This window comes from Nuphar pumila, chromosome 2, assembly GCF_984573655.1.
Source record: "Nuphar pumila chromosome 2, dmNupPumi1.hap1.1, whole genome shotgun sequence".
Taxonomy (NCBI): Eukaryota; Viridiplantae; Streptophyta; class Magnoliopsida; order Nymphaeales; family Nymphaeaceae; genus Nuphar; species Nuphar pumila.
In genome coordinates this window covers 14,516,026-14,528,852 of record NC_143250.1, presented here as the reverse complement: position 1 = coordinate 14,528,852, position 12,827 = coordinate 14,516,026, and the positions used below count along the sequence as shown (strand labels likewise).

Below are 12,827 nucleotides of genomic sequence, written 5' to 3'. Positions count from 1 at the left end.
AACACAAGGGGAGCGGTAGGTTTCGGCTGAGTAAAGAAGGAAAGAAGAGAGAATAGGGGGTCAGGTGCCCTAGTGGGTCCCACCCTATTTGACTCTCCCTTGGGTCTTTCACCCAAGGGAGTTGGATCTGAATTGGATCCGATTCGATCCCAACCAAAATCAGTTTCTAAAAAAAAATTGAAACTAAGAAAATTACCCCATGTTATATTGATACATATATCATTTCAATTTTGAATTAGAAATAAATATAAATTTATTTAATTATTTAAAATCCATAAGAATCCTAATTTGGGTTGACCCATTGGGTTGGAACCTACTTGGAAAAAAAGTTCCCAATTAAAAATACAATTTCATTATTAAAACTTTAAAATGTATTTAGAACTTATAAAATCCTTCTTAGATATTTATTTGGCAATATTTTGTTAAGCATTATCACAAAATAAAATAGCTATTTAATTAAAATGATCAAAAATCCCCTAGGTTTAAAAATTAAGGTTTTTAATGACTAAAACCATCTAGTTAGCTTCAAAATTCAATGAGATCACTCCTATACATTATAAACCTCATAAAAATGTGTTTTTATTGATAAATTAATATAATTAATTGTTAACTACCTAAAACAGTTTTATAAATATCAATCTTACCCTTGTTAGCCAAAAATGAACAAATGAACATGCAAAATACCAATAAATGAAATTTAAAATCTAAAAACACATTCCTAATTTGAGGATAAGAATGTTTTCTTTATTTATTTATAATTCTAAAAATTTACAGGTTTTCCATACATAGAAAAAGCTGACCCGAATTTTATTCTTGTCAACCCAAACCTGACCCAGGTTTGGGTTATGATTTCTGCCAGGTATCTGACCTGATCTGGCTTGACTCAAGTGTTTTATATGTATTTTTAGTGAAAGAAAGCTCCTAAAATTACATGGAATCAGGTTTGGGATTTCATTTTCCTGACCGGACAAAACCTGAACCTATGAGCCTCTTTGGGATCGGCATCTGGGATGGGTGTTTATGGATTTTATGTATTTGAGGAAGTGGCAGCTGCTTTGCCAGCTACCATGCCAAATCCATCCTCTAGTGTAAATACAAAGAAGAAAGGGCCTCACTTCCCATCCCAAATGCATAAACGCCCATCCTAGTGCCGAGATTCCAGATGGGACTACCATGGGCGTTTGACCAAGATTTTGCCTTGGGAACACCAAATGCATAAATGCCCCTCCCAGCGCCGAGATTCCAAACAGGCCCTAAATTGAATTCGACAACTTGTTATTTGGGTGGGTTCCATTACACCCTGATAAGTTGGATACCCGACCCATTGACAGCCATATATGGAGATGCTGGGTCGCCCATATATGGAGGAACCCCAAAATCCATGAATTTTGAGGGCAGATCTAGATCTGTGGTCCTCCTTCAAGATCCCTGCCATTGGCCTTGAGGGAGTGCTTATTACTGAGATGACCTGAAATTAGCATTGGTTGGGTGGGGTCACCGCAGGATTGATGTAAGTTGATTGCTCGATGAAGAGTGTGGCTCTACCGGCGGACCATATGCACAGCTCGATTAGTTTGAGGGATGCTGCAAACCATGTCTCATTCTTCTGAAAACTTTGTTTCTTCATTTGGCTATGCCACAAGTTAGTTGCTCATAAAGGTTTGCTCGGATCAGCTTATTTTTTTATATATATTTACACAAAGAAACCGCCCCCAGGACTAGAGACCTAGCCGCGCTGGCTCTACCTGCCGTACTTATGATCAGTGCCCTGACAGCGTAAAACTCCATGATAGGGATGGCAGTGGGCGGGGCGGGGGACAAGGTCTCCACCCCCGCCCCGCCTCAAGATTAGAACCTCCACCCCCGCCTTCATCCCCGTTTCATGTCCTCCATCCCCGGTTCAAACGGGGATGAGGTGGGGATCGGGGCGGGGAAAAGTGTACATCCATCCCCGCCTCCATCCCCGAACGGGGATGGATTTTAACCTTCATCCCCACCTCCATCACCGTTTCATGCCCTTCATCCTCGGTCCAAACGGGGCGAGGCAGGGCGGGGCTCCGCTTTCCCCGGGTCCACTGCCATCCCTACTCCATGAGCTTGCCCCTTGACCCGAAGGAGTCGCAAAATGTCAACCAGCTTGTTAGAAATGCAGTATTGCATATTTTATATGCCATTTTGTCATGAATGCACGATAGCTAGCATAAAGTAGTTAATTGCGATCTGTGGCTTGAAAAGAAGAGATCAGGTATACACTTTTAAAGGACTTCTACTTATCAGCAGTTTAACGAAGCAGCTTGACCACAGCTTGCCTAGCTTGGTCATTACAAGCTCGGGCTGGACTCGGTTTAAGCCTTGAGTGGAGTTTTATTTGATTCGGTTAATTTGCCAACCCTAACCCCACGTAAGATGGGCTATACATTTTAAGCATACACAATTCTTGCCATTCAATCGCTAGCACTCATTTAGTAAGTACAGCTCTGTCCTTACTGGGTCATGGTCAAAGGCACCCGCATCCCAAATTCCTTTGGTTTTGTACAGAATCCATATGGATCCATCCTATCCATCGAGTGCACTAAATCTATTTACCAAGCTTCAGGTCTTATTGGGTTAGGCCTTTTACAAGGTCCAACCGATTGAAGAATGATGGTGAAGTACAGAAAAAGTTCACAAGAATCCAACAGAAAAAAGTTCACAAGATTCACAGGTAATTGGGCCATGCTAATGAACCCCCATAGTATAAAACGGATGGTCGTAGTGAAGAACATGTAGAACTGTGAGATTGTAAGTTGATGCTAGTACTATTGGTCATCTTCTCCACTTGCTCTGGAAGCTTTCTGAGATACCTTCACATTGATAGATCCATGGCCTGGGTGGTGCTGAAGATAGGATGGAATCGGGGAAATCTTTGACGCTGGTACCGGTCAAGCAGCACGAGGCATTTCATATCACCGATAGAATCCGGCAGCGTTCGCAGCGACCTGCACGCTACCAAGTCCAGCCTCATTAGTTTGGAGAGTCTCCCGATTTGGCTCGGTAGCTCTCTTAGTTGAGAGCAATTTGACAATTTCAAATACCACAGCTGTTGAAGAGAGGCGATGGAGTGAGGGAGCACTTCAATGCTGGTGTAAGAGAGGTCGAGACTGGCAAGGCCTTTTATATCGCCGATGGAATGTGGGAGGGCCCGTAGGCTCTTGCAGTGTGATAAGTCCAGCTTCTCTAGTTTGGTGAGTCTCCCGATTTGGCTTGGTAGCTCTCTAAGTTGAGAGCAACATGACAATTGCAAAGACCTCAACTGTTGAAGAGAGGCGATGGAGTCAGGGAGCACTTGGATGCCGCTGTAAGAGATGTCAAGACTACCAAGGCCTTTTATATCACCGATGGAATCAGGCAGAGTTCGTAGGCTATTGCATCTTACCAAGTTCAACTGTTCCAGTTTGGTGAGTCTCCCGATTTGGCTTGGTAGCTCTCTAAGTTGAGAGCAACATGACAATTGCAAAGACCTCAACTGTTGAAGAGAGGCGATGGAGTCGGGGAGCACTTGGATGCTGATGTAAGAGAGGTCAAGACTACCAAGGCCTTTTATATCACCGATGGAATCCGGCAGAGTTCGTAGGCTATTGCATCTTACCAAGTTCAACTCTTCCAGTTTGGTGAGTCTCCCGATTTGGATTGGTAGCTCTCTTAGTTCACAACATTGCGTCGGATTCAGAGACTTCAACTCTTGAAGGTTTACGACGGAGTCGGGAAGCACTTGGATGCTGCTAAAAGAGAGGTCAAGACTATGAAGGCCTTTTATGTCGCCGATAGAATCTGGCAAAGTTCGTAGCTCACAGCAGCTTCCCAAGTTCAGTATCTCTAGTTTGGTGAGTCTCCCGATTTGGCTTGGTAGCTCTCTAAGTTTACATGCCCTCAGATTCAAAGACTTCAACTCTTGAAGGTTTACCAACTGATCAGGAAGCACTTCGATGCTGCTACAAGAGACGTCAAGCTCGATCAGGCCCTTTATATTGCCAAGGGAGTGTGGCAAAGCTCTCATGCTCCTACAATTGTTCAGTAACAATACCTTCAAATTTACAAGAAATCCTATGGAGTCAGGAAGCTTTTCCAAGCTTTCACACCAGCTCAAGTCGATACTCTCCAATTTGATCAGACCCCCAATTGAATCTGGCAGTGCTTGAATATACTTCCAACCTGCCAAACTAAGAAATTGAAGGTTTTTTGGAAGCCCCAGAAAATCAGCTTGGTACCTATATAAGCTTCTGCATTGAGAGAGGTTTAGGACTTCAAGAGAAAAGAGCTGGCCAATACTATCTGGGAGACTAGTTAACCGTGAGCACCCAGTCATGTCTAATGCAGCCAATCGATTGAGACACCCAATAGACTCGTGCACCTTAACAAGATCAGCACAATGTCTAAGAAACAACTTTTCTAAGTTGGGTAAAACAGTAAAATCAGGAGTGGTCTGTAGGCATTTGCAGTTACTGAGATCAAGAATTCTCATTCTGTAAAATATCTGATAATCAAACATTCCTATGTTAAGGAAATTCCAAACTGAAAAACAAGAAAGAAGAGCCATGCATAAGACTAAACTAACCTTTTTTGACCACAAGTTGTGGTTCCATACTCTAGTGATATTTCCGTGAGATAGAATAAGCACCACAAGTTCCTCAAGATTAAAGTCATCAGGTAGTGATTTCAGTGGGCACTCCAGCCATTCTAACCATTTCAGTCCTCTAGGCATATGCTTAAATTTTCCTTTGAACATTGCACCACGAGCACGAAGAAATCTAAGATTGGCCATGGCTGTAAAAGATTTTGTGTTGAAAGGAAAACTGGTATCTAGGCATTCAAGATCAATGCCATCAACATGTGTTGTTCCCTGCAAAAAAAATATATGTTTTATGATCAAAAGCAAACTAGCAGAATATATATATATATATATATACATGGAAGTCTTTCTTGATTTGTTACGTACTTTGCGATTGTGTAGAACATGCAACACATCTTCAAAAGGATACATTTGTTTGATGCTTCTCCCCATATCCCGGATCAGATCATGCATCTGCAGCTCGTTTCTTTCACTAATTTTGATAAGTGACTTATGCAACAGAACTTTGATTGCTAAACTTGCTGGCATGCCGCATTCTCTCCAAAATGCATCTGCATAGTCTCTGTCACATCCAATAAAGAAACAAGCAATATCAAGAAATATCATTTTTTCTATTGCCTTGAGTCCATCATAACTTATTCTTAGACTCTTATGAATATCATCAAAGCCAATCATTTTCAACTGCTCTAACGTATCTTCCCATTCCCTCCTGCTTTTCTTGTCAAATAAGAAAGAGCCAATTACTTCAAGTGCTAAAGGAATTCCCCTTATAGTGGATACAATTTTCTGAGAGAGCTCTATGTATGCTCCCATTGGTTGGTCCCTTCTAAATGCATGATAACTAAAAAGTTGAAGGGATTCATGATTATTCAGTTCACGGGGCCTGTAAATTTCACATTCAGCTATTCCGTGCACATTTAGTACATGATCATCTCTTGTTGTAACAATGATCCTGCTTCCTGCACCAAACCATTCTTGCTTTCCCGCTAATGCCTTGAGCTGTTCTTCATGATCAACATCATCGAGCACAATGAGCACACGCTTCTTAGAAAATCTTTGTCTGATCATGGTTATGCCTTGACTAATATCATTTATTCTAACATTTTCATAGTTCAGAATATCATGAACAAGTACTTTTTGTAAGGAAACCAAACCTGCATGGCCCTTTGATGTTTCTCTAATATTTGGAATGAAGCTGCAAGCATGAAACTGGCTAAAAATTTGGTTGTAAATGATCTTAGATAGTGTTGTTTTCCCTAACCCTCCCATTCCAACAATTCCAATTATTCTTACATCATTTACTTCAATACTCAATAGCTTCATCATGCCTTCTACGCGGGGACTGATTCCAGTGAGGTTCTCAGCTACATGCAACGGCACATTCTTAAACTTGCTCAAAACCTCTTTAACAATCATCTGGATCATCGTGGCCTCATGACTGCTAGGTGTTTGCATCAAGAAAAGGTAACAAAAATGTTGTATGAGAAATTAAAGTCATGTAAGTATAAGGCAACGTATACGATTTGTTTAAGCCAATGTGGAGCATTCAAAGAAATATCTTTTAAGCAATTCCACCTACTCAATGTATAAAAAAAAAAAAAAAAACACGTTCCTGCAAGTGCAGTTGGCATTTGAGATAAACAAACCATGAAATTTCACATTGGCAATAGAGATAAGTCTTGAGAAATGTGAAATGAGAGCCCTAGTTGATTGCTGATGCTTTTAGTTTTCCATTGGTGGAATTTGTCCTCATTTCTCAAGGAAAAAGAGGAAGAAAAAGTGCAAAAGATTGAAGCTCTTCTGCTTTGTTTTTCCCTTGTTGCAGATAGGCCGACACATTTAATACCACTTAGTCAGCATGCCAAAGTACATACAATAGCACCATCGTATAAACCTTAAAATTATCATTTTCCTGCCTTAATACATCTACATGTCCACCACAACACATCGGATATCAATTTTTTGCAGAATAATGACATTCTTTTCATATCTAATGTCTGTCTTATTAAAGGAAGAATCGGTGCATCATGTGTCTAAGTCGATCAGTTAGGAATGTGTAATTAGATGTATAAAATTATTCACCTCCATATATTGACAATATTTTTCTTAAATTTTGCTCTCAAAAAATCTTATTATGTTTTTTAATGAAATAATAGGAAGAAACAAGATAAAGAGCCAATAGAAAATTAGAGACTTGAACAAGTCATATAATTGAAGCTAATGCAGAGGATCTGAATGGATGAGAAGCGTTTATTGATATCTTGATGCAAATCAAACACTCGATTCATGAAGAAAAACTATGTTATGCTACTCCTACCCACGAAAACCAAGAAAAAATAAGAACATATAAGAAAATTGCATAAAATTCAAGAAAAATAGCAAGTTTAATCATCCAACTTTAATCCTCCAGAAATCCCTATAATTAGTATTTATAGGGAAACACGATGAACCCTAGGTTTACTTTGGATCTGAGATTGATCCATTACATAAAAAGATCCAATTCTAAATAAAAAAATCCAAATAGAAAACCAAAACTAAATTAGATCCAAATGGATCACTATGGTCTCAGGTCTTCTGTTCCGCTCCTGCATCATTCTCCTTGGGTTGGATAAGACCTTAAGTCTAGATCTCCCTTATGCTTCTTTCAGTTGGGCTCTAATTGCAAGAAATAAAGAACCGTCGAAAGTTCTGAAAGACACAGACTTCCTAGCACTAGTGCAATCGGATCAGAAGAATGTTCAACCAAGTGCAGAATGAAGAACCAATCATCTAATTGTTGGTATAGCATGTAACTTGAATGGGTCTTCATATAAAACATCAGTCAAACCAAAAAGATCCATCTTAAGATCTACTTGAGTCCAAATAGAATCAATCGGATCCAAGTTAGTGTTAATAGGACCCAAGTAGGTTATGGTAGGTCTAGAGTCAAATGGATAGGTTATGTTAAGAATATGAGTTGGCTTTAAAAGGAGTCTACGTTGGATTCATTCAAATGAGATTAGGAAAGATTTTGGGTCTAAAATAGATTTTGGGGGTTCATTTGAGGTTAAATGGGTCAGTTCTAGATGATGGGCTCCATGATGATCTTGTTGGTTCGCAACCGAGTTAGAAACATAATGATTCATCGGACCTAGAATGTGTTGGATCGGATATTTGATTGAGCTTTGAAAGTAAAAGGTTTTGCTAAGACCCAAACCATATCCAAAATTATGTTGGGTTTGGTTTTGACCCAGTCAGAACTGAAACTAGAGCTCCGTTCAGGTCCAATTAGGTTCACTTTGGATTTGAATATTCATATCAGGACCAAAACAGGTGGTGGGGCCCAACCAGGTGGCCCTAGATATTGAACAGGGTCCACCCAACGTGAAACCGGTGGACTAAAGACCAGACCCAATGGATTTTTAATCGGAGTCGAGCCCAAAACAACCAAACCTGAGTTTTGGGTCTGTGCCTAGTTTGATATGTGAACATGTTCAGAGAACCAGTTCTCCCCCCAATCCCTATTGGGTGAGACACTGAGACTTCACCCGTGTTGGGAAACCTTGGGTGGAGTTCCCCACCCGACTGGGTAGGGGGCAGAGCCACTCCCACTGCGACGGCACAGGTCTTGCCAACGATGCCTGGCAGTGAGGGTGGCTGACAAGGGGGTTTCCCATCTCCAACTCGGTAGGGCTGGATTGGGTTCCCACACCCTTCATCGCCGATGGCCATGCTGCCCGCCGGTGGGGCTGAAGGAGACCCCCTCTCCTACCTCGTATCCTTGGGAGCACGCGGTAGGGACGGCGGGCCGAAGCTCACAGCCGATGGCTCTCGCATGGGGGAGGGGCTCCTGCCAGCCTCCTCTTCTTAGTGACCGATCATCGGGCGGCGGGTGGTCGAAGGTTGCCCCCTTCCCCAGCCTGAGATGGTTAAGAAGAGAAGGGAGCAGTGACGACGATCTGACCATTACTTTCCCTGATCACTTGGCTTGGTTGGGCGTGGAGGTTCGTCTCTGGCCCTCCTCTTCTGTGGATGACCAGAGACAGGTCGTCGATGAGCTGGAGCTGCTCATCACAAGCAATGGTTGTTACTCGTTTCCAAGGTTCATTTCCACAGTTTCGATCTCGTTGATAGGCATCTTCCTACGAGTCTCATCCCATGGACGTAAGAATGCCTTGAACCTCTCCTTATAGGATTGGATCGCTCATCCCAACATAGTAAGATTTTTGTAGATCTTCACCAAGATGGCTTTTAAAAAAAATATCAGTTTTGTTGGCAAATCCATCACTCTCTCCTTGTGGTGATGATATCACTTGATGCAAATTGAATTCTCAATTCACAAAGAAAACTATGTTACACTACTTTTATGAGAAAAATATGAGCCGTGTTGGTATCCTGGTTGATGGTTAGCTAGAAAATTGTTAGAATGGAATTATTTAAAAATGGTTGTTTTGGTACCATCATCAACAAAGACGTTCAGGCCGCGACATTTTTTTAGGTGGTGGCTGGTTGGAAAATCTCCAGACGAAACCAATTTTTTTTTTAGAAAAGATCATTTTGGGCCATTTTTCAGGCCTGCCACTTCGAATATAAATGGCTGGAATTTTGAGCCTGAGGGAGTGAAGAGGGGTTGGCCTCAATAAACTTGGTTACAGGTAAAGTTAGCACTTTTGTTAAACTAATGATATATAAAAGAATGCGAAAATACTGTGCCTTTGGACAAATTGAAATATGAGAGAGAGAGAGACCCATCTGTGGCAATCCGAAGATCGAACCCTTTAATTTCACTGACTTGCCTCAACGCTTCCCTCCATTCTTTTACCGTCTTCTCTTCAATGCATTGCTCATGTTTATTAAACGCTGCCTCAAAGGGACCCTTCTGTTTTCGTACATCTGAAGGATTGACATCGTAGAAGATGGGAATGAGCATCTTATTGGTCTGAACCATCTTGGTCACCTCCTTGAGGCACCATTTTGATTCGGCATAGTTTCTGGACAAGATGGGTATGCAGACTGCAGACCCCTCAATCGCCTTCCAAAGGTTGTCTCCTATCTCCTCTCCGATCTCCAGTCTCTTATCATCAATGAACGTATGAATGCCTTTCTGAACGAAAGCTTCATAGAGGTGTCCTGCGAAACCCCTTCGTGTGTCCTTTCCTCTAAAGCTCAGGAATACTCTGAATTCCTCCTCCATAAGAGAAGAAGTAGACGAAGAAGATGAAGGGTTCTCTGTGTGTGTGAGAGAGAGAGAGAGAGTTTAGCCAGTCGTATTTCTGCACTTGAGGAGGGTAGATATCCATAGGTTGCAGGGTATTATTATACTATTACTACAGAAAGAAGAAGAAGAACGGCAACTCCTAAAAGGTGCTCTGGGCCTAGCGTACATTCTTGGAAAGTAGTCCTGCCACGCGTCCATTGATGGGACAACTGGGACCACGCGGATATGCAGCTTGGTGGTCCAAGAATCAACCACATAGATGAGCCCCACGAAATGTTTTTCAGCCGTTCAATTTTCAGATTAGTCTAGATTGACGGCATCTAGAGCAATGTTGTCGGTATCGGCACAAACTAGATTCGATACTAGCCTGAATCGGCTATTTTTTAATAAATATAAAAAATGCTAAAAATTAATTCTTAATATTTTTTAATGGTTTTAACACGGACATAAAATATTTTTTAATTATTTTTTAATCTATTCAGAACGATTCACTTAAGGATTGGTATCGGCCGATTCACATGAATCGTTGGCCCGCTACTGACAACATTCATCTAGAGGATTCCCCTGCACACCAAGTAAAAGAAACAAACGCTACTCCATGCGTGACCTAGGGGTGTAATGTAACAGAGTGGGTTCAAGTCTGGTTTTGTTCAGAGATGATGGATCCCTATCCAACTGGATTCGGGTCTGGATCTGAATCCTGCTAAAATTGTAAACTTTTAAGGCATGTTTGAAAACGAGGGAGAAGTTGCGCTAGGATAACTTCTGTTTTCAGTGGAGCCCACACGCCCCCATCAAACAACAGGGAAACCTCCCCCCCCCCCCCCTTCGGGCCTTGCGACTTTTTTGGGGTATAAATTAGGTAGAGTATAAACAGGTTGGAACTTAATAAAACCCACTTTTTATCAGGTCCAAAAACTAAACCCAAACCCCACCATACTTGTTTCATATTTGGGTTTGGGCCCGGGTACGATTAAAATTGTCGAACTATGTGGATTAACGGGTCCGGTTATAAATCTGGTTCGATGTTAAACAACCCCATTTATGTCAAAAAAATTAGATCTATATGGGTTAATGAGTTTGTCTATAGGCAAGATATAAACGGCCCTCTAATAGGGATGGCAGTGGATCTAGGGAAAATAGGGCCCCGCTCTACCTCGCCCCCGTTTAGATCAGGGATGAAGTACATGAAACGGTAATGGAGGCGAGGATGGAAGTTAAAATCAAAGCACGAAGCTTATCGATTTATCACATTTGGACGAGTAAGAAGGATCATGTTAGGGGTAGCCCTTCATCAGAGCTGGGCTCCTTATTAATAGTAGGAGTTCGGGAGCAGCGCCTCCCAATTTCTTTTAAAAAATCAAAATAACAATAAAATTTGCATTCACATTAAACAAATATAATATTCCAAATATTTATATTATATTAAATAAAAATATATAAAGTATTTATATAAACTACCTAAACAATGGGCCGCTAAAATCTTTTTGGGCCCAGGGGCCCCGAGGCACAAGCCTCATTGGCCTCTTTACAGGTCCGGCTCTGCCCTTCACGGTAACACCGTCATTGGCACATTGGATATTGATCATCTTAAAAATCAACAACCTCCATCAAAAGAAAAGCCTAAGATGAATGTCATCGGAAAGGCCCTGACGGTAACCACCGTCAGGTAATCCTCACTCCATTTGTGCACTTATCAGCACTGACCTGCACCACCACAGGCATCTATCAATATTAGCATGAGTCACCATGGCCACGGTCCTATATATCACAAATGATAGGAGGACATGTAACAGGTTCAATCTTTGTAAGTTCCAAACTTTTCTGGAAAATATGAGAGGCGAGGATATGGATTTTTTAATTTTTTAAATCAATAAAAAATACCTTTTTGGATAATGTAGTATTTAAAAAACATTTTTATTAAAATAATATTAAATATATTAAATAATGAATGCGTGTATTAGTGCTCAGCTCATAGTTACTAGAAAGAGAAATGGGTACAAGAAGCAATGTGTGAACCCTAAGCACCAAGCAGGATTCATTTTCAAAGCTAAGCATTTGAGAAGCCAAAAAGGAAACAAGGGAGGAAATGAGTGAGAAGCGACAAAAAAAATAATAGCATAAAACACACACACACACAAAAACAAAGGAAAATTTTGAAAAATGATGGTGACGTGAGGGAGAAATGAGAGAAAAGTGAGTTGGAAGCAAAAAGAGAAACGACTGAAAAACAAAAAGGAAGTGAGAGAAGTGATTTGGGAAGCGGGTTTCTAGTGCTAGCAGCAAGACATATCCACCGCACGTACGGGTCTAGAAGCTTCTCCAACGTGTGTTGCACGCATGATCAACTATAGAGAGAATCTCAACGTGTAGAGAGAGACCTCTGGTAGGCACCCATAACTCAAGGACTAGTGATCACGAGGAATGTGCTTCTACACTACAAGAAATCAGTGGATTAGCGACGACCTAAATTCGTCGTTAATCCGTCGTCAATCCGTCGCTAAACGGTTTAGCGATGGATTAGCGACGGATAGCTTTCATCGCAAATTTTTCAACGCTAATTAGCGACGAAATATATTTGTCGCTCATTCCGTCGCTAACTTGCGATGGATTAACGAATGCCAAAATCTGTCGCAAGGTCATCGTTACTTTGCGAAGGTTTGGATTAGCGACGGATTTATATCTGTCGCTACTCCGTCGCTAAATTTAGCGACTATAAAAAATAGCGACGGATATATCCATCGCAAAACATCGAAAAAATAAAAAAAATATTTAAAAATTTAATATCGAGAAAAAATTTCTCGTGATACAATTTATATTTCCTGTATAATTTATATTTCTTGTGAATACAAAACAAAGTACACATCAAAATACATATAAACGGAAACTGAAACAATTAATCGATCCACTATAAAATTCTCAAGTTCTAATTATTTACAATTCGACATTTACATTTTTGAAACAAAAAGAAAGTAAAACAAATTCAACACATAAATCTAATTATCGCCAAGATTTTGTGCG

General features: G+C 40.8%; 1 protein-coding gene across 2 annotated transcripts; it reads right to left on the bottom strand.

The window, feature by feature from the left end:
- Positions 1–2,418: 2,418 nt before the first annotated feature.
- LOC149844835 (disease resistance protein Roq1-like) lies at positions 2,419–9,878 on the bottom strand. Of its 2 annotated transcripts, XM_089995311.1 has the most exons (4): positions 9,337–9,878; positions 4,976–6,047; positions 4,595–4,879; positions 2,419–4,513 (listed from the first exon to the last, which is right to left on the bottom strand). In XM_089995311.1, the coding sequence occupies exons 1-4, from the start codon at positions 9,780–9,782 to the stop codon at positions 2,846–2,848; spliced, it is 3,471 nt and encodes a 1,156-aa protein (XP_089851437.1). In that variant the 5' UTR covers positions 9,783–9,878; the 3' UTR covers positions 2,419–2,845. The 2 variants fall into 2 exon arrangements, with proteins under 2 accessions (XP_089851437.1, XP_089851436.1); XM_089995310.1 differs by having other exon boundaries at positions 2,419–4,879.
- Between the last annotated feature and the right edge of the window lie 2,949 nt (positions 9,879–12,827).